Here is a 27,595-nt window from a genome sequence, read left to right as displayed (position 1 = left end):
AGGCTGGACAAGTGGGTTTTCTCCGGTATGTACAAGTAGGCCGGACAAGTATGTACAACCAGGCCGGATAAGTGGGTTTTCTTCGGTAAGTACAACCGACCAGGTCGGACAAGTGGGCTTTCTCCGGTATGTACAATCGTGGTGAAATAGATAGTTACAACTAACAGAAATACAACGATAACATTTAAGTAAATGCCATAGTGCAGTCATTAGGCTCGAGGTCGCTAGGCCTGCAGACTTTCATAACCGTGAATCAGAATCTAACATCGGCAGGTCAACATAGCATTTTAAACACTTGTAGAATTAATGCGCGCACGGCGTATCAACCCCACCGCTGTTAGAACTGCGCTGGTCAACGGACTAAATAACCTACCAATCTGCTTTAATTAATAGATACGGAGCTGCATTATGCATTTTTATTAACTTTCTAAGAGTAGCGCAGAAATTAGTTATTTATAATATGGCATGCGGTTGATATAGCTGCATTTTTGCGTAATTAGTACTAATTACGCATTTAAAACCATAGAAAACGCATTTATTCTGTTACAAAACGCAAATCGGAAACAATTCTTTAACAATGTTGCATGAACCTTATCGGGGTATCGCTGTAAAAATGCGTCTAAATGATGTGTTTATTGGACTGTAGCCGGGGTACTTAAGACGACGGACGGGGCACGAATCGTTGTTAGTAACGGGGGGGGGGGGAGAACTTGGACCCGAGGTAAGGGCGCGTATGACCCCGGACGAGTAGGAACCTTGTCCGCGCGAGATGAGCTGCGTCACGGACAGGTCGGGGCCCGGGGTATGGGACAGAACGTCTTTGGCTAACTCAAGACCTACAAGGATGATCAATATTGCAGAACATACAACTATGTCGGTAAGCACAAACTATTCGATGGAATTGTCGATAATTGAAATCAAAACATTTCTTCTCGGCGAGTTTGCCAATATTGCTTACAACTGCCAAGAACGGACCCATGCAAAGGAGCCACAATTCGTAATCTATTTTTGCGAAGGACAGGCCAGTTGGGTTGGCGGTCATAATCAGCCTAGGCCGGCGTGCTTTTTTGGTGGCTAGCCGACTGTCACGGCCATATTTTAACAATTCCTGAGTCCTGTCCGGATGAGCAACCAAAAAAAATGGACATGTAGACTAAGAAAGCATCTGTCCACGAACTGATATCGTTTACTTTTTGTTGTGCGGACTTGTTGTCAATAATTAGCCGACCGTCCTGGCCTATCATTTAATGCTGTTTCGGTTTGTAATCCGTTGCCAGCGAGGAATGGTGACGCGACCTGAGATGTGGGTACCCTCCCCGTGTTAGCAAGGTCTATGGGCGCTATAGGACCATCATCTGCAGGAGCCGCAGTGCCGGTAGTCAGCGCCACAGATGCATCAGCTGTAGCCGCGGCTAGACCGGAATTCACCGTCGGGGCTGATGCGGGGACTGTTGCGATTGTGTTGGATTTGGGCGTCTGGTCTGTCTGTACTGGAGGGGTCCTCCTTACCCGCTTAGCGGCCGGAAACTCTTCCACAATATCTCGAAGCGGGAGTGCCATCCGGAAAAAGAAAGCAAAATCATTAACCGTCCTCTGACGTATAAATATTTACAATTTTTATAAATATGTATGTGCGTGTTTTAAAACCTCATTCCTCGACATCGAAAATTAACATAAAAAAACTCGTTAAAACTCAGAAAAAGACGGATCATATTGAAGATGCAATTAAATGCTCATCTGTTGTTAGATATCAAACCAAAATGTTTTAAATGAAATTATAATATTTCATTTTATCCCATACTCATTTTTTTGTGATTGTAGTAATTCATTAGTATATTTTCTATGTTTAAAATAGCCTGAATCGGCTCTGACTTGAATATTTTTTTTATTAAGATTGTTAGTATGTACTTACACAACATAAATGGATATGCGACTGTGTCACATCAAACCATTTACTTGTGTAAGTGCATACTCACAACCACTAACCATTTCTAAATGCATATTATACACTTTTACTATTAAAATCAATGCACTTAAAAAGGCTTTCGACCTGCAAAAATATATTAGTAAAGTCATGTAATACCGAATGGAACGGAAAGTGTGTGGTGATTTCTCAGTTTGTCGCAGTAATTTCAGCCCAGAGTCTTGAGCATGTTACATATGCATATTTATAAACCACTGATATAAATCTGTTCATTTTTATCTACGAGTGACAAAGGTTGAGGGCAATATTTAGATGCATAAATACATACAGGGAATAAATAGTATGTGGATGATTCGATCCAGTGAATTTTTGCGCCAGGATCCTGTCATTGTAGAAAGAAAGCTTAAACATAAACCTAATTAGCATGTCCAATGCATTTTGTTGAACGCATTTGGTAATCATTATGGCTAGCCCTTTAGAGGGTGGTACTCCCCAACCGCCTAAAGTACCGAATCATAATACACATTCATAATAAGCCCGAATAATGCGTTAACAATTATACGTTATGATTTTGAGAGACTGCTGACCGAAAAACGGCAAGTTTTGATATTCTGCGTACCGCGCACCATCCTTCCGTCCCGAGTACTCCGTAAATAGATCTGATTACCGCGCACCATCATTCCGTTCCGAGTACTCCATAAATTGATCTGATTACCGCGCACCATCTTGCCGTCCCGAGTACTCCGTAAATAGATCTGATTACCGCGCACCATCCTTCCGTCCCGAGTACTCCGTAAATAGATCTGATTACCGCGCACCATCCTTCCGTCCCGAGTACTCCGTAAATAGATCTGATTACCGCGCACCATCCTTCTGTTCTGAGTACTCCGTAAATAGCTCTGATTGCCGCGCACCATCCTTCCGTCCCGAGTACTCCGTAAATAGCTCTGATTACCGCGCACCATCCTTCCGTCCCGAGTACTCCATAAATAGCTCTGATTACCGCGCACCATCCTTCCGTTCTGAGTACTCCGTAAATAGCTCTGATTACCGCGCACCGTCCTTCCGTCCCGAGTACTCCGTAAATAGCTCTGATTACCGCGCACCATCCTTCCGTCCCGAGTACTCCGTAAATAGCTCTGATTACCGCGCACCATCCTTCCGTTCTGAGTACTCCGTAAATAGCTCTGATTACCGCGCACCGTCCTTCCGTTAATAGCTCTGATTACCGCGCACCATCCTTCCGTCCCGAGTGCTCCGTAAATAGCCCTGATTACCGCGCACCATCCTTCCTTTCCGAGTACTCCGTAAATAGCTTTGATTACCGCGTACCACATGGTTGTCATATCGATGGGCTTGAAGACGATGATAACTTCTGGATGCAATCCCAAGTCAGGTCGAACATGTTATTTTAATAGAAAGGGGCTTTAAGATAGTTGACTAAGATGCAGTCAGGTCCAGAGAACGCGTGCATCTCGTTTCAAAAAGTCAAAGCAGACGAAGAAAGAAAATATCACGGGATTGCGTGTATATGTTTTTATTACCAGTTATAAACGCAATTTTAATATTGGCAATCAATAAAATGCTGAACTGCATACGTGCAAACTACTTAATAATGTTTATTTACAATTATTTAACTTTTTATTTTCGTGAACTTCAATTAACGATAAACAGTAAACAATGTATTGATCTTCAAATTGCATTCCCCTGTAGTCAATTGCATGCCGTGAAGAATGTAAATATTTGAATGGAGTGTAGTGTTTTATCTCTGCAATACATTTGAATCTCCATGATTTGAGTTTGTACAATTATAAACAGTCATTGAATTGACGGAGTAAATGGATCAGCAGTTCAGACGGAAAATAACAAGCACCCTCTGACTTTGATTTTTGTTTGGTTATAGTTCATGTTTTTAAGTTTAACAAATTTATTCCAAGGGAGTGGCAACCTTACTATTTTTTTTTAGTTAAATCTGAGTTATATCTAGAACATATTGTGAAAACTCTTAATGATGAGGAAGGGTAGAGTGACCGAGTTCGTCTTAGTGATTAAAATTTTACACAATATGTTCCAACTGACTTATATAATGGCTGATTTCTGCCATTTTGAATTTTCGTATTTCTGACAATACTTAAATACCCCATGTGGCGGAGCGAAAATATCATATAATAATCTTTCGTATTTTCGTTCCGCCACATGGCGTATTTTCGGATATTGCGTAGCCTTTTCGTGTATTTTTTCACACTTGGCATCAGCCACTTTTTCAGCAATCGGGGAAGCAAATTATGACGTTATGTCTGTTAAACTGTAAAACTAAAGGTTTTAATGATTTAGCGTCCCGACCACTGGAAATGTAGGTTTTGATATAACTGTGTGTGTTTTTTTATGTTAGAACATGTTATGTAAAATCTTTATACAATAGAAAGGCGGGGCGAGTGGATCAAATGAGCCCTTCTTCGCCTTCATGATTTTACAGAATATGTTCCAAATGACCTACATTATAACAAATTTTCATCAAGCGGGGGAACTAAATCATGACGTCATGTTTATAATTCCTCAATTATTAACTTATCGTTAAGAACGTTTATTGTTCAGCGTGTGTTTTTGAGGCCTGATAGGCGATTTCATTGGCTTGAAAATTAGGTTATAATCTGAACAGAAGAAGTTTAGCTCGAATGTATTGACCGACTTTTTGATAGACCATGAAAGGGTGCTTGGGTCACTGGTGGGCACCTAAACCATGTATATCAATATCATCCTAAACGGATTTCATGTTTTAGTCTGTTCAAAATGTACGAAAATAAGACACAGAAATGAATCAATCTAATGACGCATTTTTTACATAGAGAGACTCCAAAAAATAGGGCGATGACGCCGACAATAATGATGATGATGATGATGATGATGATGATGATGATGATGATGATGATGCGAACAATAGTACAACGTCATTTTCACGTTGAAGTAACATGAAGGTATCCAATGTGCAATCATGCGAATTTTGGAATATTGACCCCATAGTATCTAAAATCATTTGAACAGTGGTAGTTCAAAGACTAAAAAAGACATAGAAAACAATACTGCTATGAAAGATTGCTATATTGGACATTGTTCACCGAAATCAGTTGAAATAGAGAACAGTTACAAACTGATTAACTTAACATAGATATAGTTTTGAGATCAATTTGTTTACATTAAGTAATCAGCAAGCAGCATATACCCTTTCACACGAAACCAAAATATGATGGGACCAGAAGGCATCTTACCTTATTAAAAGAAGCTTATTAGTATTTTGGACACCGTGAAATGTGATAGCTTTATTTTTCCGAAAAGCTTTAGTAACGATGAGGCGTATAAAATATTTAAGGATGATATTTTTGGATTTGTGTTCACATGAGTATCTGTCAGTGGCTAGTTATCATTTTCGTAATTTACGATGTTATCCACATTGTCAAGTATGTTCATCGGACACCTGGTACCCCTCGCGCTACTAACTACTCGACCAGCACTATATCAGCTGTCAGCGTGAATAAAGAAGATTGTTCGTTTTTGCGTTTCAAATTTCACACGCATTCATGAGAATAGAAAATGATCGTTCAGAAAGAAAAAAACACATTCCGTGTAGCTCATTTTAGATGATGATTAAATATGTAAACAGAATCGGATCTAGGTGTCAGGCTGCTGCCGGCGTGCGCACCCCACCTCACTCTTTTTATTTTTGTTCGCACTTTTAAATTGAAAACATAACGGATTTCTTAGTGATTTCCCTTCTCCACAATTGATTTAACGACGATTTCCGTACATCTTTTCAAATGTTTCTAAATACATCTCGAGTTTTATTTTGAGAATACGTATCCTTTACGTATGTTCGATTTAATGGTTCGTAACCACTCGGAACGAAACAAGATGTGGAACGTGGACGTTTTGTACCATGAAACTTAAATACCCAGGGCCCGTATTCAATAAGCATCTGAGAAAACTTTTCAACAAATTTCGTAATTTTTAACAACGATTATTTTAAATACCCGCTACTTTTTATCAGATTCATTCATATTATTTTCATATTTTTGGTGTACAAACCTTGTTCGTTTTCTTTAATTAAAAATTAGAAAAAAAGGCAATTTTTCGCTAAGTTGAAAATTTTACTAAGATGCTTATTGAATACGGCCCCAGAGATGTTGTGGACGTTTTGTAACATGAAACTGTATTATTCAGAGATATTGTGGACGTTTCGTACCATAAAACTGTATTACCCAGAGATATTGCGGACGTTTCGTACCATGAAACTGTATTACCCAGAGATATTGTGGACGTTTCGTACCATGAAACTGTATTACCCAGAGATATTGCGGACGTTTCGTACCATGAAACTGTATTACCCAGAGATATTGTGGACGTTTCGTACCAAACATATCAATATGTTTTGGACATTTCTAACCATGTTCACATATTATTCATCAGAATATAGAATGCAACACTTCATTATCTCTGAAAATATTTTTCATACCATGGACATACTTGCCTCTACGGGCAACATCTTACCAACAGTTCCCTGTACAGTAGTACTTACAGCACTTTGATTAAAGTGAACTTACAAATTCAAACCCCTCAATACTTAAAAGTTATGTTTCGATGACCTTCCCTACGCGCATTTTATTACCCATGTGTGTTCTGTCTGTCTTGTTTTAATATGTTTATTTTGGCTTGTCGCAAGTAATGTTATAAATATTGACTTTCTATCTAAGAGTAATTTATGTACACGTAGTGCAAGTAAATAAGCATGTGAAATTATACTGCCATATAGTGAATGGAAGTTTAATTTATGCATTTCAAAATAGAATATAATTGCCAAAACTTGAAATTCATTGATTAATTTAAATTCAAGAGATATAACATTCAAAGCTGAATTCACACGATTTAAAACAACCATAGATGATAGAAGGTCGACAACACGGATCGCTATATAACGTTAAACATCGAATGTATTTGCTTTCTTTTGACTGTGTAATTTAGCGGGAGAAATAATTACATCAAACCAAATATTACGAACTTTGAATTGGAGATTATCTCTTGAATATAGAGGTCTTTAATTGATTATTAGGAGACCTCTGTAATTGAATAGAAGAGAGGTCACATTGTCATATCAATATCAAGAATACTAGAAATGGTAGTAGGATACTGTACATAGTGTCTTTCCATTGATAGATTTTCTATATAAAAAGAAGATGAATTTCAATTACAAATCTTATACAAATAAAACTTTTCAAAGGAAATTAGCAATGTTTATCCACATGGCCTTTGTACTTAGAAACTTAGATCTACTGTATATATTGTGACCAACGCTAGATTGAAATATTTGTATATACTTATAATTATTATGAATTCCACTGATGTATGTTCATGGGCAGGCCTATGGCCTTTCTGCATTTAAACTATACAATAGTAAACAAAGGTATAAATTAGTATTATTAAATTGCCATTTAACACGTACATTCCGTGTTTATTTCTCCAAATTCTTCACCAATATAATAACAAATGAGTGTAAGGGAGATAAAACTACTTTAAAAGTCAGTTGGATTATTATCTCCCCTCTACTAAGATGACGTCATCAACCGCATACGTCATTTCCTGTATATCTATGGTGAGTCTGTGTTTATTTGTTATTCGTGAAAGGAAATTTGGCTCAGCTGACCTTAATTAACTACATGTTTTTTATAAACCTACGCACGTGTAATACTGAACTGAGTAGTCTTGATTGTGAATGGTAGATCGAGTATTTGAATAACGTCGATTTTTTTAAAGTGAAGAAAAGAATTAATAATTTTCAAAATTTAGCTATCCTAAGATTTCTCAACATTTCCTGGAATTTCATTTCCGGAAATGACGTCATTATTTTATTGTGATACTTTATTTTTTCAAATATATTTTTTTCAAGTTAATCACAACAAAGCTTGCACTCATGCAGCATGTTTCCTTAAAATATAATTTATTATTATGTCCTGACAATTTTCTTATAAGTATTATTTATAAAAACAACAATGAAGTACAATTACCACACTCTTTAGCAGTGGTTACTCCCCTTTCTGATACAATAATCATTTTAGTATCTTATTTAATTTAGCAAAATAACTTACTTAAATATCATTATATGAGTTTATTAATCATAAAGTAGTTTATCTTATTTTTCTCAAATATTATTTCCTTTCATAACCTTAAAGGTATCGAATCTCTTTTAAAAGAAAATATTAATTTACACAATTAATACAAAATTAATTATCTAAGATAGTGTGGTGACCTGTTATAAGCTGTTTTGAGAAATTGGAGAGAGTGATAAATAGTTAATACGTAGGCTCAGGTAAGTTTTATTATGCTCAAGGCCCATGATGGAGCATAGAAGTTAACAAAAACGATAAAATATTAACTGAGCACAAAAGCAAGTGCACATGCACTAGCGGATCCAGGGGATGGACACCAAGCCCCCCGCCACGCCCCCCATTATCGTCCGAGTTTCAATATAGGAGATAAAAAGTTTAAAATTAAGCCCAGAATGCACCATTTCGGGCTAAAATTGTTAATTTCAATTAAGAACAGAACCCCCAACCCCCGTTAACAGTTTAAACCAAATAAATCTCGGTTCTGAGGGAGGGGCGCCAGTCAAAAGGGTACGCCCCTAAGTTACGCACCAGTCAAAAGGGTACGCCCCTAAGTTACGCGCCCTCTAACGTCAAATCCTGGATCCGTCCGTGGCATGGTGTAAACAAAAGGATTAAATGTAACAGAACTCTTGACCTAGTAGTGATGAATTCTTACGTTTTTAAATATAATACTGTTTTTCAATTGAAAGTAAAGCAAATTAACACAATCAAAGATGAATAAATAAGCCAAATTACAAAAGAATCTTTAAATATTTGTACTGGTTAGCGACCTATTATTCGCCCGTACCACTTTTTCGCCCACCCAGTTAAAACCAGTCAAAACGAAATATTTTAAACAAATCAGTCTGGCGTTTCATTGCGGCATCTTTTTGACATATATCAGCTGTTAACTGCGTTCAAATGTAAGTAGTATGTGGAATTCGACCCAAATAAACATTGTTTACACTTTTGACCTTGTAAGTTGCACGGGGATGACGTCATCACGCGCGCGCCCATTTGCATGAGGCTCTGTAAGGATTTTTTAATTTTCCTTATACATTGCACTATCAGACGACATTATTGATTTGTCATTATAAAGTATAAAACCGGTGATAAATTATACAAATACCATAAATTGCTGCATTTAGAGTTCAATTTTCGAGAATGCAAATGGTAAAACCTGAAAACAGTTAAGTAATCGCCGAATTTTACGTCGAAGGAAAGCAACTCAAATTAGAATTAATCATTACATTCTTGTACGGACATGCGTTGTCCCTCTTCGAAAGTCAATAAATATGCATGCATAATGTAGGTCATGTTTCAAGAAGGAATCCCAGTGGCTTTTTATTTTTTTTTGCAAAGAGAAGGCTTACCAAATAGGTGTTGTATCATTTTAAACAAACATAAACAGTCTGTAATAGTTAACATTGATCAATTGTCGTTTTAATCGGTCGCTAGACTCGTCAAATAAAATAAAAATGTTTTAAGATATAGTTTAGAGAGAAATATATGAAAAACATCGTAAAAACAGTGAATTTATGGGGTGGGCGATAATTGGTACAGTAGGGTGCTTATTTTAGCTAAATTATAGGGGTACTTTGCACGTGGGAATATTCGGAATCCCTTGCTATTTTTAAAAACAAATTACACAGTTTATTGTCAGAAGAGCCAACCTGTCTGAGTGTTAAGTTTTATTGTTATAGCTAACTTGTGTCAAAAGTAACATAGGAAAAACCTCCATTTCTGGCCGAAAAGAGGTCGCTAACCAGTATAGTTTTATATAAACACAAGTTATTTTTCAAGAATGTTATAATAGCATCATGGAGCTTTGGTAACATCACGGAGCTTTGGTAACATCACGGACCTTTGGTAACATCACGAACCTAATGTAACATCACGGACCTATTGTAACATTACGGACCTATTGTAACATCACAGACCTACTGTAACATCATAGACCTATTGTAACACCAGGGACCAATTGTAACATCACAGACCTATTGTAACATCACAGAACTATTGTAACATCACAGACCTATTGTAACATCACAGACCTATTGTAACATAACATCACAGACCTATTGTAACATCACGGACCTATTGTAACATCACGGACCAATTCGAACATCACAGACCGATTGTAACATTACGGACCTATTGTAACATCACAGACCTATTGTAACATCACAGACCTATTGTAACATCACAGACCTACTGTCACATCACAGACCTATTGTAACACCAGGGACCAATTGTAACATCACAGACCTATTGTAACATCACAGACCTATTGTAACATCACATACCTATTGTAACATAACATCACAGACCTATTGTAACATCACATACCTATTGTAACATTACGGACCTATTGTAACATCACAGACCTATTGTAACACCAGGGACCAATTGTAACATTACGGACCTATTGTAACATCACAGACCTACTGTAACATCACAGACCTATTGTAACACCAGGGACCAATTGTAACATCACAGACCAATTGTAACATCACAGAACTATTGTAACATCACAGACCTATTGTAACATCACAGACCTATTGTAACATTACGGACCTATTGTAACATCACAGGCCTATTGTAACACCAGGGGCCAATTGTAACATCACGGACCTATTGTAACATTACGGACCTATTGTAACATCACAGACCTATGGTAACATCACAGACCTACTGTCACATCACAGACCTATTGTAACCCCAGGGACCAATTGTAACATCACAGACATATTGTAACATCACAGACCTATTGTAACATCACAGACCTATTGTAACATCACAGACCTATTGTAACACCAGGGACCAATTGTAACATCACAGACCTATTGTAACATCACAGACCTATTGTAACAATACGGACCTATTGTAACATCACAGACATATTGTAACATTATGGACCTATTGTAACATCACGGACAAATTGTAACATAACGAACCTATTTTAACATCACGAACCTATTTAACAACCCGAACCTATTTATCATCACGGACCTATGGTATCATCACATACCTATTGTATCATTACGGATCTAATGTAACATCACGAACCTATTTAACATCACGGACATATGCCCATGGTAAAATCATGGGCGTATGGTAACATCGCGTATCAATTGTAACACCACAGACCAATGGTAACATCACGGACCAATGGTTACATCGTGACATCATGGACCTATGGTAACATCACGACACGGACCTATGGTAAATCACGACATCACAGTTCTATGGATAACATCACGGACATATGGTAATATCACGACATCACGGATCTATGGTAACATCACGACATCACAGACCCATTGTAACATTACGACATCACGGATGTATGGTAACATCACGGACCTATGGTAACATCATGACATCACGGATCTATGGTAACATCACGGATCTATTATTGTAACATCACGGAACTATGGCAACGCCATGTACACACTGTGACACAATTATCGAACTTCATTGTGCAAGGCGTGGTATCAGAAGACATGATTATAAACAACTGTACGTTTATAATTAAAAAATGAATACCAGGTATGTTTTACGCGGAAAACTCCCTTGGAATTAATCGCCCATCACGGAAATTTGACAGGCATAAAATAAAGCAAAACACAAAAATCACGCAGTTTCATAAATATTGGCATATTTACCTTACGTTTCGCTTACTAGTATTTATAATAAACGTTCAAAAAAGAATTATTTATACAATTGATATAACTCTATGGTAGAATATATATCTTTTCAACGATAATCGTATATTGATGTAATTTATATTGGCTTAATACTACCATTTCGTGTTTTCTCAATTTCCCGGCAACAATGGAAATAATAATACAGCGCATTTTCGTCCGCCACTTAGCGCATTTTCGCCCTTTCGCGGCGAAAACACGAATGGTAAAAAATAAGCCACTATACAGAAATAATAGTATAGAATCAAAGTGTATTTCCATTGAATTCAACATGTCCTCGAAATCACTGCTAGAATGGAGCAGTTACTAAACGCTACGTGTACACGTATACTACTTTTTGAATGGCGTGTACAAACTCACGACTTTAAGTATTATAATTTTTATGCATGTTGTCCCGGATGAGCTTACAATGACAAGTTTAAAGAAACGACAAACAACTTCAACAAATTCAACTTTAACTTTTGAATTTCAATGTAGCTACTCGGACAGTACACTGGGTGTTTGGCAGCCTCTCTACTCATACTGTTACAGTTGAACTTCATCTACATCATCTAATGAAAAATAACGGATTCCCATCTGATTTGTAAACTGATTCCCAGCACAAGCCTTGTTCATTGAGGCTCGAATATCGTTTTGTGGATTCTAGAACCCTTACAAGTTGGCGTTGATTTGCCATTTGAATATGAATGTGTGTATCAATTTGTGTCAATTGATATCAGCGACAATTAAAAGGCACGCTCTTTTATAAAATATTTCATAACATTTGTTGTTGTTGTTGTGTGTTATTGGCAGTTTGGCAGTGTGTACTACTAAGTAAACAGAACTGTTATTAAATTGTTTCGTTGGTGGTCGAAGTATGAGTAATGATGGCGTTTGTTATTATTATATATGTTTATTGTAGAATGTGTCATAATAAACATTAAAAATAAATAAATACCATTGAACGATTATTTAAAAGGATTGAGGCTTGTGTGTTTTTTACAGAAATTTGAACGGGATGGATTTACTCGGAATACATGTGTTTATCGTGGTACTCGTAGCATGTAGCTTCATCAACGTCAGCAGAGGGGTCGACGTTAAAATCGGCGTCCTGTTAATGACGGACTCCTGGTGGCCTTTTGACCTTAAAATGATGGGACCGGCAATAGAGGAAGGTGCCATAGTGGCTAGAGACGTATACGGAGTGAATATGGAGCTAGTTTACCACACGTACCCCGGAAACTGCCCGCTGTCCGCCACTCTCGGCTACCTGATGGAGCTGCTTAACAATAACACGCTACACGCCATCGTGGGCCCCGCGTGCTCCGAGTCGATCATGGGAGCGGCGCGGCTCGCGGAGTACGTTAAGATACCGATGCTGACGGGCGTCGGCGACCTCGTGGTGCGCAACCCGGCTAACGGGGACATGTACAAGACGCTCACAGTGCTCTCATACAGCGTCACGAAACTGTCGCGTAAGTTCAATTTATTATAAATAATATAACACATAATGAGCCCATTGTTCAAAACTTAAAATTATCATTGTTGGCAATGGCGTCGTTGTTAACAATCGTTACTGCTCTGTAAGTGTAATGGATACACTTGGAATCTGCAGTATTTCTAACAAGACTACTGTTTCAGCTGTACTTCAGTTTATTAGATATGTGAGCACCTCATCAAATAGTTCACGTTTAAATATTAACAACGATGTCGTTAATCACGTTTCGGCATAACGCCTTCATCAGATTATAAAGACAATTATTGATATGAAGGAAGAGACGTCAATCTCATACACTGGGTCCGTATTCCCTAACCTCTTGAAATTGTTTCCCCCTTGTTAAATAGTCATTTTTCAAACTTGTTTTTGTCAGCAGTCTTATATAACTCAGGTTTCCATGCATTTTCGCAAAAATTGGCACGTTCCAAGACAAAAAATAAAAAAGTTGTCAAAACGGAATATCTGTTTTAAAGCTGCACTCTCACAGATTGAACGTTTTGACAACTTTAAACTCCATGGAAACCAGTTATATAAGACTGCTGACAAAAAATTAGATTGCAGATTTTTTATTTTAGTTAAAAAAATCTTGTTATATGCATTTTTCGTAAACCATAAAACATTACTTTTCGAACGGAAATATGAAAATCTACGATCTGAGTTTTTGTCAGCAATCTTATATCATTGGTTTGCAGATATTTACGCAAAAATCTGCCCTTTCCAAGACAAAAAATAAAAAGTTGTATAAATGGTCAATCTGTGAGAGTGTAGCTTTAATAAGGTGAAACTGCTAAATTGAAATTACTACGCGATCTACTTGCATCGTAGTAAAATTTAAAGAATTCTGACATAGTAGACTATCCCCAACATACACCCAGTGTGTATGTACACCCAACGTTGTTTTCGATGGAAAATGGCCGAGGAGTTCCGATTGTAGTCGGCCTTGATTAACTGAACTGAAGGCACGTGTTATTGATAGCACTATTGACTAGGTTTTTGTCATAAATCGTTGTTTTTTTGTCAATTTTCATCATATAAGACCCTTGATATATCTCTTCTGACTTACCAATATGTCATATTTCTGTGCCGGTGTAACATTAAATTTTGACACCATTGTAAAGTGAACCCATGGGTCATTTTTAAACGGATTATTGATCAATTTTCAACGTTAAGAAATGACCCTGCCCGTAATTTAATGACCCCAGCCACGCATTAAAAAATGACCCCGTTGAAAACTGATCAGCTGTATGCAGGTCATATTTCAACGTTGAAAACATATCCCAATAAGCTTATGCAATACGCCCTTTACCATACAGTTGTAAGATAAACATTTTTGCATCATTTTCATATTTTTAAGTGATTGAAGGGTCTCGTTCACAGATTGCCAAATTGCACTTTTTAAGAGTTGTTGTTTTACATTCCAAAATAAACTGAAGCAACGCATTAGATATGTTAAAAATCGAAGACTGGACTATTTGAAACCGCTTGATTTCTACAGCCTTAATAACGCTCTGCAGAACTCTCTTTATATCGAAGGTAGTGTACCGACCGACTCCGTTGCCGAGTGGTCTAACACGCTGAAAATACTTATGGACTAGTCGTGAGGTCCTTGGTTCGAAACCCCGCTCTGCCATTATTTTGCCTTTTGCATTTTTTTTTCATAATATATATGTCAAACAGAATCAGGATAAAACATTGACTATAAAGGATAGTTTTCCAGGCATGCTAAAATTTAGGACCAAATAGTTTACAAGTACTTTTCAATAACTTGACGTCTTCTTCACAATTGTAGATACCGTTGGTGTAATTGCAAAATGTGTCGTTCGTACGCTATGCTTTTGTATTCATGGAGGCTATTCGTTGCCAAAAGTCCAGACGTGTAATTCCCACAATGTGCTTCTTAATCGTACTAAATATCTCTTTCATTTGTCAATGTAGACGTGCTATTTGTTGTTTCTATTCGTCAGTTTTTCCGTATTGATTTGTCATTTGTCATTATAGTAGTCAAAATGTATATTTGTCAGATCGACCCTGTATAAACTCACTAAAACATAGATCGTATAACTTGCCTTTAACAATATGATGATGTAATTTAGAAAGCCGAATCATGCATATGTAAAACTGCAATCCTACAGTCGACACTCGCATTCGTAAAATGAACATTTGCAGTCCAACAAGTCCAGGTTTACAAAAGACAATTGACAAGTTCAGAATTACAATAATAGATGATTTCGCCTAGATACCTTATATGGTAAATGTCACCGAAAGAAACGAAGGTGAATGAGCGGAGCTAACGAATCAGATTTTCTTTCCTTTATTTCCGTCGAATCAAGCAAGGGAGATAACATCTTCGCCTACCTCCTGTAAATTCCCGGTTGTAAGTCCGAGTACTCTCTCTTTATTTCGCAATAAAAACTAAAATTAACTTCATCTTTTATTTTATTTTGACGATCAATGTTCCTAAATGGATTATAAATCACCATATGATTTAGTCAATTGCAGTTGGGTGTATCTGAGCTGGGCTCACGATCCCAGATTTATACTGTCACTGTCAGTTGTTTTTTTACTTATATACCCAAGCAAGCAAAAATTGTTCATTTATTTTATTTACAAGTGGACCATGGGCGGGTCGTTCAGTGTGTGTGGGGGCAGCTGTAAGGCCTGTGTCCCCCAGTTGGCCCGCAAGTAAACTTAAAGGTTATTTTTTTGTCAATATTTCTCAGAAAAAAATACTTAATTACGCCATAATGCACCAATTCAGACTAAAAATATTTAAAATATTCTAGGGGGAGTACCCCTAATCCCCACTTCCCACATTTTAAACATATTAATGTCATGCCCACTCGAGGGATCATGTCTCAAAAGTTGTGCCCCTAAGTAACGCCCCTCTAACGCAAGACCCTGTTCAAAACCTGCTCCAGCAAACCCACGAAACTTTTGATGGACATCATAATGATATCCACCTAGTTTTGTCTGATGTTATACATTTACTATCTTAATAAGCATGTATGGTGTAAACGTGTAATTTCAATACATCATTGAAACAAAATATCCATCGGGATGGAAGAATAGCCCTCCAACCCACTTGTGTCCCCCAGTTATGAATTACGGGATCTGCCACTGTGAACCATAACAATCAAGTGGGGGATTTCAAGAACATGAAAAAATAGATATCGTGAGTCTTAGATTAGAAAAACAAACGCGCGATTTTTCCCCTCCAAAAGGGCTAGGTCCGCTTCACCTAAATGTGAAAAAAAGCCCTGACTGTTGAGTGTGGGTGGGGTATAAAAGGTAGCAGCAAGTAATAATTGTTTATTAGCAATAAATTAACTTCATCATTAAAATACTTTATTAATTACCTATGAAATAATATTCGTAACAGTAAAATGTACGAGTTATATGAAGTTGTAATCTAAGTGTATTTTATCCATACAGTTCCAGCTACCAGGTAAGAAACCTCTGGGGCATCTTAGTGAATAATTTCAACTTAATGAAAATTTAGATTTTTTTTCTTCGTAAATTTTAAATTATCTAATATTACTTGCAATCTTAAACATTGCAAAAAGGCAAGAAAGTGTCCTCTAATGGTAGAATTTAAAATAGTGTTTATAGTAATTTAAAGCTGCACTCTCACAGATTGACAGTTTTGACAACCTTTTTTGTCCCAGACTCGGCTGATTTTGGCAGCAATGCTTCCATTACAGATAATAAGATTACTCACACTAAAACAAATCTAAATTGTTTGGAAAACTGCCGACATTTTTCATTTTTCTTAAAACGTTACTGTAGTATCATTTTTAGCCATAAAACATCAATTTGCGAACGTAAAACTGAAAAACTGTATCTGATCTTTTGTCAGCAGTCTTATACCACTGGTATCCAGACATTTACGCAAAAATTGGCCAATTCCAAAACAAAAAATAAAAATAGTTGTCAACACGGTCAATCTGTGAGAGTGCAGATTTGAAAGAAAAATAAGACAATGGGACTTTTCATTCTTGAAGTATAATTTAATGCTAATGACTTACATTTTGTTGTGTTTGAGTCAAGTATCATTTTGCATACATCTCATTTCATGTCATATGTGCGTATTAATTACTATTATATAGACAAAAACATGTTGTAATATCATATCACTTGCTCTTTCCCCCAGGCGGCTTTTAGCCCAGGGTGGCTTTTAGCCCCCAGGTGGCTTTTGGCCCCAGGTGGCTTTTGGCCCCAAGTGGCTTTCGGCCCCAGGTGGCTTCCCCCCCCCCCATTTCTACACTACTCACATCGTACCGTACAGTACTCGCAAAGGCTAGATTGACCATCATGATTCGTAATTACACTTGTAAATACAACGTTACTCATATAACGGTCGTATCAGTGGTAACAAATCGTTAATTTTAGTCATAAATTTATCATAATAACTCAATATATTAGATCGCAATTTGTTCGTAAACGTTTTGTTTATACCCAAGTGTCCACCATGGGGTTGGCTGTGCACGCTATTCAATACATTAACCAGCTCCGAGTCCCCCAAAACCCTTTTGCCATCTTCCATCAAAATCCCGGAGTTCACTATGTAGCCTACACACAGTATTCTAAATTTTGTTTTTCATGAATATTCTTCAATCGGCATGGATATTCATTATTTTAAATATATATTTTTCTAAACCATTCATCGTGCTTGTATCATTTTCACTTTGGTGCCAAAAGAACAACACATCAAAGACAGTGTTGGCTTCTTTGATATTCTTTTTCGGCATCTTTGCGTTTAAACTTGGCACTAACTCATTGGGCAGAGCGTTTTGCTAATCATGATGAGACATGACCAATGACACCTTCACTTACTGTTCACCATCACGCCAGAGTCACATTAAATTTAGTAAATTATAGTTTTGTTTACAAACGCCAGACCCCTTTCATGGAAAACTATTCTTTGTGGTCAATGTATTATCCTGATGCTGTTTGACATAGAAATTATGAAAATAAAAAATGCAAAAAGCAAAAAATAATGTTGGCACGGCGGGGTTACCCGGGTTTCGAACTCACGATCTACCCACCTTACGACTATAAGTCCAAAAGTATTATTTAACGCGTTTACCACTCGGCCATCGAGGTTTGTATTTGTCCGAGTACTACCTTTGATATAAACACAGGTTTGCATAGCTTTACTAACGCTTAAAAAAATCAGGTTGTTTCATACACACTTTTTGACCATAAAAATATATCCACATAGTTTGAAAAAGTCCAATTGTCAGTTTTCAAAATTTAACATGTCTAATGCGATGCATCAGTTTATTTTTGAACATGAATAAATAATATTAAAAAGTGCAATTTGGAAATCTGTGAACGAATCCCATTTATGTCGTTAATGAGGAGTTAATGCTGACATATTCAAAATTAAAGTTTCATAGCTCTCTAGATCTTATACTTTTGTAGTTTTGAAGGACACAGATTTGATTATTTAGGTAGGATGCACTGACGCATGGTCTGGATCGAGGGCAAATTTATATGCCATCTTAAGTAAGGAACATTGTATTACTCCTCTCTTATGCACGGACACGTACAGAACGTCACCATGTGCCGTAAAGGATGGGATTGCGAGGGGTCGGGCCCCCTGAAAACCGACAAGCCCTTCTTTAAATATGTTCATGTCCACCCCCACTCTCAAATCTAAATCGGACCCCTTTTGATATGGAAGGCTCCTTTATTGGACGCATTAGAGACCATACATCCGCGGTAAAACACTATAATTATTGTTCTCTCGTTCATAAAAAATTGAGAAAGAAACACTTTTGGTTGTCAATATTTCAGAATGAGTTTGACCCCCCGGCATTGTAGTCTAGATCCGCGCATGCAAACGCCTCTATGCGTACATATTCTTTTTTTCCACCTGTTAAAAATGACCCTATATGTGATCAAAATTTAACGACTGATCACTTTTCATCGATTTTTGGATAAAAACTTTATGTTGAATTGTTGGCAGGGTCAATTCTCAACGTTGAAAAATAATCCATGGGGTCACTTTTCAACGGGGTCAAAATTTTATGTTACACCGGCGACTTGTATTCATGTTGTTAATCCTTAGCATGGCCTGCCGATGATTGCATTGTAAGGCTGTTTGGAAACCTGTGAAAATTCCATTTCGAAATCAAAACAAAAATGGTTAATGAAACAAAAGCCAACATATATGTGTTATTCCCATGACTGAACGTCACCTCATTTTTTTACGTACGTACTAACAATTTTTAACTTTTTAGTTGTGTACACATACTAGTTTGTAAAATACCCACTTACTATGTCAGCCACTATTTATATACCACTTCTCCTTATCAAAATCAATAACGGTTGAATGCTTATTTACTGAAATAAGTGTATTGACACCTGAGAAATACTGCCTTCTCATTTGACAAACTATTATGTTGACCACTAAAACTGTATATAAGTTATAAAATATGAGGGAACATAAAGAAATTTATCTTGCCTTATCAAATAACTATATATTGTAAGACATCGCAATATAATACAACGAGGTTTTGGGTATATTGTTGTAGCCCCGTGTCACGATGTTCTGTCTCGTTTCACAGACTCGTTGACGGCAATCATGCAGGAGTACGGATGGCGTCACACGGCCGTCATGTACGACTTCCCACAGACCATCTTCAATCTTGCGGGTGCCAACCTCGTAAAGGACTTCCGGTCGAGCAGTGATATGGAGCACCCGCTTGAAATCACCTTTGACGGCTACAAGACCAAGGACGCGGACTATGACAGCTTTCTCAGAGAGGCGGCCACTCGCGCCAGGGGTTTGTAAACTTTCTTAGTTTATACTACTACTTTGAAGGAAGAACTTTCGTCCATTTTGCGAGGCCATGAGAACTTACCCGTGGTGGGTCTCGAATCCAGGCTTACACCTTGTAATATAGTTCTACAATCCTCGAAGAGATCAGCTTAGGCAAAGTTTACACGTGGCGTTGCTCCTTTAAAGGTCTAGTTTAAGGAATGTTTGGCATGATAACCTCCTGTTGTGCATCTCCTGTTAATTGCACTGGTGTCACAGTAGGGGCCATTGTCTCACTTATATATATATATATGAACAATATGCAAAACCAATGTATTTTTTAATTAAACGGATTGAAAAAAATAACAAACAAACAAACAGACAAACAAGGGTGATCAGTTTTTAAATAGTTATAGAACATATATATATACATTTAAATCCATTTTAAATGCATGGTCACCACTGTTATATTCAGATTGTGAAGCATCCTGGTTAAATCATGTTTATGGGCTATTATATATTACATAAATCTTATTCTTATTATATGGTATGTAATAACAATAATGATATAATTATTATTTGAAAAAAACAACAACACTTAAATACAAAATGTATTGTCCAATTATATAATAAAACCCCCGAAACTGCACGGCAGGATACTTAAAGATCAGATAAGACAGCACAAGGCAGTATTAGATTAAGATCAATACACCGAGGTTGTGTACTATACACGGATTTGGGAGGGGGGGGGGGGGGTCACGTATAAAAAGGGCTAGACTGGGCCTTTAAGAACATTTTTTTTTTCGGTATAAGCAATTTTCAAAGAACATGTCCATTCTGTTTAACAAGCATTAAATCTGGGTCATATGTTTTCAGAACGCTTCATGTATTAGTATTAGGTAAACAACGTTCAATGATGCAAAAAGCATCGACCCAGATTTAGAGTTGTTAACAATTCTGGAAAGTTGTGTAACTTTGTTTACACAACATGATAGGCATTTAGTAATGTCCCCAGCAAAAGCCTGCTGTGAATTTTAAAAACGAAGAACAATGATTTATTCAGTAAATAAGTGACATTTTATACAATCTTATGCTTAGGCTTTATTTTTCAGTAATAATCATATTCTGCAACGCGGATATATTCCGGGACATCATGTACCAGGCGTACCTCAACGGGATGGCGGGCGGCGACTACGTGTTTATCACGCTCGAGCTCTTCCCGAGCGACTGGCTCGGCCATTATCAACTTTTTACCAGAAGTAGGTTACCGGCGAGAGAAAATAGAGAAGATTTATGTTTGCGGAAACAAACTAAACAAACTCGAAACTGGTCTCCATTCAACCATTCAACTGACTAATAAAGGGATTTTATTTCGTCAATAAATAATGGCACATGGTTGTATAGTCCAATGGATTACTTTGACCATCTCTGGCAAACAACCTTCGATAAGTAACCTATCGGCGTCATGTATATTGTAATATATGTACCAAAATGATCCATATCTGTTTGACTAATGATTTTGTTTTTAATTTCTCTGCTCATTTTGTCTGTTATATATTATATATATATATATATATATATATATATATATATATATATATATATATATATATATATATATATATATATATATATATATATATATATATATATATATATATATGGATTGTATTCAATATTGGATCTAAGATTGATTTAGCTAATCGGATTAATCGTTCAAATAACCACCATATTCAGTGAATGAAGTCAATGATGTGTGATCATTAGATTGACTTCAGTTGCAAACAGCCATAACCATGCACTATTTTGCTGATTGATACATGGTTCTATTTACAGGCGATTACAAGGACGCGGGCGTGACGAAGGCGTACGAGACCGCGCTGATCTTGTCTCTTCGGAAACTGGATAACACCGAGTACTTTACCTTCGCCGACAAAGTGAAGGCCAGGGCGCTTGCTGACCACGGATTCGTGTATCCGGCTGGAGAAAATGTATTTTGTAGTTTTGTATAGCTTACATTTGCAAGTAGTGTTTTGCAACCTCGTCAATGAATTTAAGGGAAGTGTTTCTGGATTCAGTGAATTGTGAGAGCAGGCTCCAATTTCTCGAAACTTCTTAAGTCTCTTATAACAGGATTAAGCTAATCTCACTATTTTTGTTGTTCTATAAAATGTGTTATATTAACTTCTTCAAGAATTTTAGAAATTATGTAGAAATAATCTGTATGATTATCAGAATAAATCATTTTTCATTTATCAAAATCCATTTTCAGTATGTATTTTGGCTAATTTAAATAACCGACTTAAGCCTGTTAAGCTTAAGAAGTTTCGAGAAATTGGGGCCTGAATAACATTCGCGCAGGTAGTCTTAAGACCGCAAAATCCAAAGAACTACTTCTTTTCATGTCGTTTTAACCCATTTTTTTGTCTAAATGCGCTCCATGTTTAGCAGAATGACGTCGAAACCATAAAAATAGATTAGTTGTATTGCGGTCCGAGTATGAGTTCTTGCTTGTTCGGCTATTTCGGCGCTGTATTTCTGTATCCCGGCGTTTTATTTTTAGTAGAATATAACTATTTTTAGATCGCTATATTTATCAGATTAATGTGGGTCAAAATAATGGAGGCTCTGGTAGGAAGGTAACATAATGATATTCACTCTGAGTTTAGCCCAAGATGTTCCAGAAATTATTACCGACCGCAAGTGTCCCATCGCCTGCAGGGTTTGTTATTAAAGCCTGGCGTGACCCTGAAACACCCTTATTTGTAAAGATGTATTTTTGATATTTCTTTTATGAGATAAGAAACAAAAATAATTGTCTGAAAGTCAAAATAGTTGTATCTCAGGTTTCGCGTTGCTAATGATTCAAATACTATGATTTGCCTGCTATGCAATAATAACAAAATACTATTCATTTTATGATTTTTGGGGGTATACTTTTCTAATAAGATGTTTTCATTTTTTTGCGTAAAAGCTTCGTTCCGGTATATCTTTGGCATAGTTTTAGACATTAGGCTTTCAATTTATTTTAGCACACATGCCCTGATACGACAGTGAGTTATGCATACGTTTGGTGAAGCAAAGTAGTTCGGATTTAATCTGTAAAACATCCAAAGAGTGAGAAACATTCATAAGAGCATTAGTACTATTTCTACACAGATACTTACATAAAACATAAATAACATTTATTTATCATAAAACTTGAAAATGAACAATCATATTCCCATTCTTAGAACATGCAATATTTCCGATAATCTTAAAATAGTTTCAACTACATTAACTGACCGATATTCTAAAAATAGTTTCCACATACATTCACTGACCACATGTTTGTCCTCACCGCGGGAAAACGACCATCTGATAAGCTCTGCATTTTGAAAGGAATTATTGCTAAAGTTGTTCGTAAAATAAAATCATTTTCCTTAAACAATTAAAACGTGTAGGTTCATAAAACTTGCCTAACCTATGATATCTAATCAAAGCACCGAAAACCCTTTAGAAGCGATTGAAAGGGGCATGCGTTATAACTTTAATTACATGGGGATAGATGATACGTCGACTGAAGTGATTTTGAATGGAATTATTGCTGAAGTTGTTTGTAAATAAATGATTTTCCTTAAACAAAACGTGCATGTTCACTAAAAGGAAATGATATGTATGAAATATTATACTTTCCTATCGTATGATATCTAATCAAAGCAACGAAACCCTTTAGAAACGATTTAAAGGGGCATGCATTGTAACATTAAACACATGGGGATGGGGGATTACGACGTTTGAAGTGACTTTTACATAAACAAAATGAAACAAGACGCCATAAAATAGATATGGATATGTTTGTTTCCTCGCCCAATCTGGGCACAAGCGCTCTTGGCCGTCGGCACAGTTTTCACTTTTACCTATGTGCCCTTCACCCATTCCCATTGTTCAAATAAAATTTGCAACTCTCACATATTTGCCCGCAGATAGTCTTTCAGCGCATTCGCGCTTTGATTAATTTAGCGCCAAGAGTTACTTGTTATTTAAGTTGGATAAATAATAAATGTTTATTAACCATCGGAAATCATAAATGAAACGTTTTTGTTTTCATTACAAACACATTTGGATAGTATGTTCCAAATGATGACAAGTATTACATATTTCATTTTTGAACAAGTTACAAAGCCCGTAAGGTGTCATTCTATCTTAGAATGGTGTAGACTGCATATCTAAGACTACAAATAACTAAAATATTTCGGAAGTATTGTATTCAGCCAGTAGTGCCAATATCCAGCTGTGTCCGCTCTCTTTGCAGCCTAACTATTATGTGACGGCGTTTTACGACTCGGTGATGTACCTGGCAAACGCATTCAATGACACCGTCAACGCCGGCGGGGACATCACTGACGGCATGGCAATCGCTCAAATGTATTGGAACAGCTCATTCCAGGGTATATCAACTGTTAGTGCCGAACACACCCCTACCTCTCAATATATAGTGGGTTGTATTACAGAAATTGGAATGCACCTTCATTTTAGCTATGGACATAGATATGAACCTTAATTATTTTAAGTCAATATATAGTTTACTATAGATGCGGTACACATCTGTACTTTCTAAAATAGAGATGCACTTGTTATCTATTTTAAAGCAGAAGTTAAAAACATAGTGATACTCTTCATTTCATTCGTTATATAAATTGTAGAATGAGACGTTGTAAAAACGAAGACCACGATTCTCATATCAATAATGTGGCGTTTTTAGGCATCACTGGTCCGGTTGGTGTGAGTGAGATCGGGGACCGGCAAGCCGACTTTGACCTGTACGACATGATGTCACCAGACACACGGGCATTTCAGGTACCAACAAGGAAGACAGTTGATTCGAAGGATCAAAGGGCTAATGAATTAGTTTGCAAAATTAACACACCCAAAAGTATGGAAATAAATAACAAACGGAATTTAATAACTCATTTTTTTTATATTATTTTATCGGCCTCAATTAGACATCTAATGGCGTCTCATTTAGTCAATGTGTACAGTAAGGGTTAAACGATAACCAAATCAAAGCACTTAAAGCGTTGAAAGGATTTCGGCTACGTTTTCATGTAATTGTAAAACAAATGAAAATAAACATCTAAAGACAGAATATGCATGCTCATGAATTCCATAGCAAATACTTTTAGTTTGTTTATGCTGATGCTCAATTTAATCAAAACCTTGTACGTCAGGTACAAGTCAATTGAAATACTCTACTGAGTAATACTCAGTTGCTTATGAAACCTTATCTGGAACTTTAGTTCCATAAACAATGCACTGCAACGGATAAAGCATATAGGCGTTTTAAAGTTATATATACTCTACACTTCAAAGACTTAGTCGTATTTAATTTACTACCAGGGTATAGTATGACCGCTAAACCAAATGGTTCCAAAAATGTTTTGGACATGTTAATTCAGTGTACGAGGTATGTTCGGAAAGTTCCCGGACTGTACTAATAACTTTATTATTTTTCAATGTAGAGCTTTGAAACTTCGGTCAAGTTGACACACATATATATTCATTTTGATAATAAGCGGACATTCGCCTAAGTCAATACATTCTAAAAATATTGTATCCATAACAACATAATATTTGCTGTTGTGGAGCAAGCCTTATATATTCCTATAATGTTCACATTAAACGCATTTTGTAGCGTTAAAAACGTCATTAGTAAAATACGCATGACGTCATTTGAGCAGACACCGCCTCGCAAAACAAAATCAAAAACAGGTGCTCAAAGCAAACATGCAACGCGAAATTATTGAAAAACAGCGTGTCGTGATACAGTTTCTCCAGAGTTTAGATGTTTCACCGTCGAAAACATTGATAAAGTTGAAGAAATCGTTTGGAGACAAAACTTTGGGTCGCACAGCTGTTTTTGAGTGGCACAGACGCTTTAAGGAGGGGCGCGAGTCAACATCCGACGACGAGAGATGTGGGAGGCCGGCACTTGTGTCGAAAAATCGCGAAATGGTAAAGTCGATGCTTGATAGAGACCGACGAGTGTCTACACGGGATGTGGCCGAGGAACGTGACATTGGGGTAGCAACAGCTTATAAGTTAATTACTGAAGAGTTTAAGATGACAAAGGTGTGCGCACGTTGGATACCAAGGCTGTTTGATGACAATCAGATGAAGGACAGGGTGAATAAATCACTGAACTTTTTGAGGTCCTATCGACGTGAAGGGGACAGATTTCTTCAAAGAACAATCACAACGGATGAAACGTGGTTTCATCTGTTCGACCCAGAGACTAAACAGCAAAGTATGGTCTGGAAAACATCGTCTTCACCACCACCAAAGAAGGCCCGGGTGACGAAACCGAAAGGAGAGTTCATGTTCATCGTATTTATGGACGCCAACGTTGTAATCTTGACACATGCGGTCCTGGCGGGCGTTACCGTAAATGCAGCGTATTATTCAAAGGTAAACATTTTTATAAACATATTTATACACGAAATTACACATTTATATAATCATGCTATGAATCACATATAGAGAACTGATGCATAAATTCAATCATAACAGCAGTGAAACGGTGTAATCTCACAATGCATTATTTTTCAAAAAGTCAACTTGGTATTTAATTTTGTGTTATTTATTGAACAGGTCGTGAGGCCGGATATGGTCCAAGCACTGCGCAAGAAGAGGCCCGGCATGGAAGAGGACATAGAAAATGTTCTCTTACACCAGGACAATGCCCCAGCGCACAGGGCCCAGTACACAGAGTTGGAGTTAGATGTTCTCGGGATCGGCAGGTTGGAGCACGCCCCCCTACAGCCCAGACCTTGTGCCACTTGATTTTGCGCTTTTCCCGGTCGTCGAAGCCCAGCTACGCGGAATCCGATTCGACGATCTCGAGAGCCTACGTCGTCACGTGCAGACAATAATGTCTTCATTTGATAAACAATGGTTTCAAACTGTTTACACATCATGGGTCAGGAGACATAAACGTTGTGTGCAAGCACATGGCCGCTATTTAGAGAAAGAGTAAACTGAATTGACGTTGACGTTATAAATTTTAACGTCGGGTTGCTCCGCCATATCGTTGGTACATGTTTTAAATTTATTGTAACTTTTTCACTGTTATATGTATGGAATCGAAATTTTAGAGTGATATGGATAATAGATGTAGTAAATCCGTACTTAGTTTCATTATACTACAATGAGCCTTTCAAAAGGAATGCGTTCAGTCCGGGAACTTTCCGAACATACCTCGTATGTTCAATGTTTCTTTCAACAATGACAGGATCCTGGCGCAAATTCCTAAGGATTGATTCACCCACATATTATTTATTCCCTGTATGTATTGATTTTCTTAATAATGCCCTCAACTTATGTCACTCGCGTACAAAATGATCAGATGTATATCAATGGTTTATAAATATGTCTATATGCAACATATTCAAGCAAGATTCTGGGCTGAGCTAACTGAGAAATCTTCGCACTGTTTTTTCACATTTTGTTACATTTGGTATAACATGACTACACTCACACATTGTAGCAGGTCGAAAGCCTGTCAACGCATTAAGCGCTTTAAGCGTGATTTTAATTGTAAAATTGTAT

At 37.0% G+C, this 27,595-nt stretch overlaps 2 protein-coding genes across 2 annotated transcripts in view; both read left to right on the top strand.

Moving 5' to 3' along the window:
* The first annotated feature begins 1,921 nt into the window (after nucleotides 1-1,921).
* On the top strand, nucleotides 1,922-3,140 carry LOC128244176 (adhesive plaque matrix protein-like). The gene is made up of 2 exons (XM_052962194.1): nucleotides 1,922-1,960; nucleotides 2,664-3,140. Exons 1-2 carry the CDS (start codon nucleotides 1,922-1,924, stop codon nucleotides 3,138-3,140), a joined length of 516 nt encoding a protein of 171 aa, XP_052818154.1.
* Nucleotides 3,141-12,762: 9,622 nt separating this feature from the next.
* Nucleotides 12,763-27,595, top strand: part of LOC128244175 (atrial natriuretic peptide receptor 1-like) — a 43,189-nt gene continuing 28,356 nt past the window's right edge. Inside the window, exons 1-6 of the mRNA XM_052962193.1 lie at nucleotides 12,763-13,219; nucleotides 19,815-20,033; nucleotides 21,121-21,267; nucleotides 21,845-21,999; nucleotides 24,303-24,438; nucleotides 24,753-24,847. Of these exons, the coding sequence (XP_052818153.1) occupies nucleotides 12,763-13,219; nucleotides 19,815-20,033; nucleotides 21,121-21,267; nucleotides 21,845-21,999; nucleotides 24,303-24,438; nucleotides 24,753-24,847 (1,209 nt within the window). The remainder of the gene's footprint in view (nucleotides 13,220-19,814; nucleotides 20,034-21,120; nucleotides 21,268-21,844; nucleotides 22,000-24,302; nucleotides 24,439-24,752; nucleotides 24,848-27,595) is intronic.

The sequence above is a fragment of the Mya arenaria genome, chromosome 8, assembly GCF_026914265.1.
Source record: "Mya arenaria isolate MELC-2E11 chromosome 8, ASM2691426v1".
NCBI lineage: Eukaryota > Metazoa > Mollusca > Bivalvia > Myida > Myidae > Mya > Mya arenaria.
Note: the sequence above shows the minus strand (reverse complement) of the source record. Positions and strands in the feature narration are given on the sequence as shown.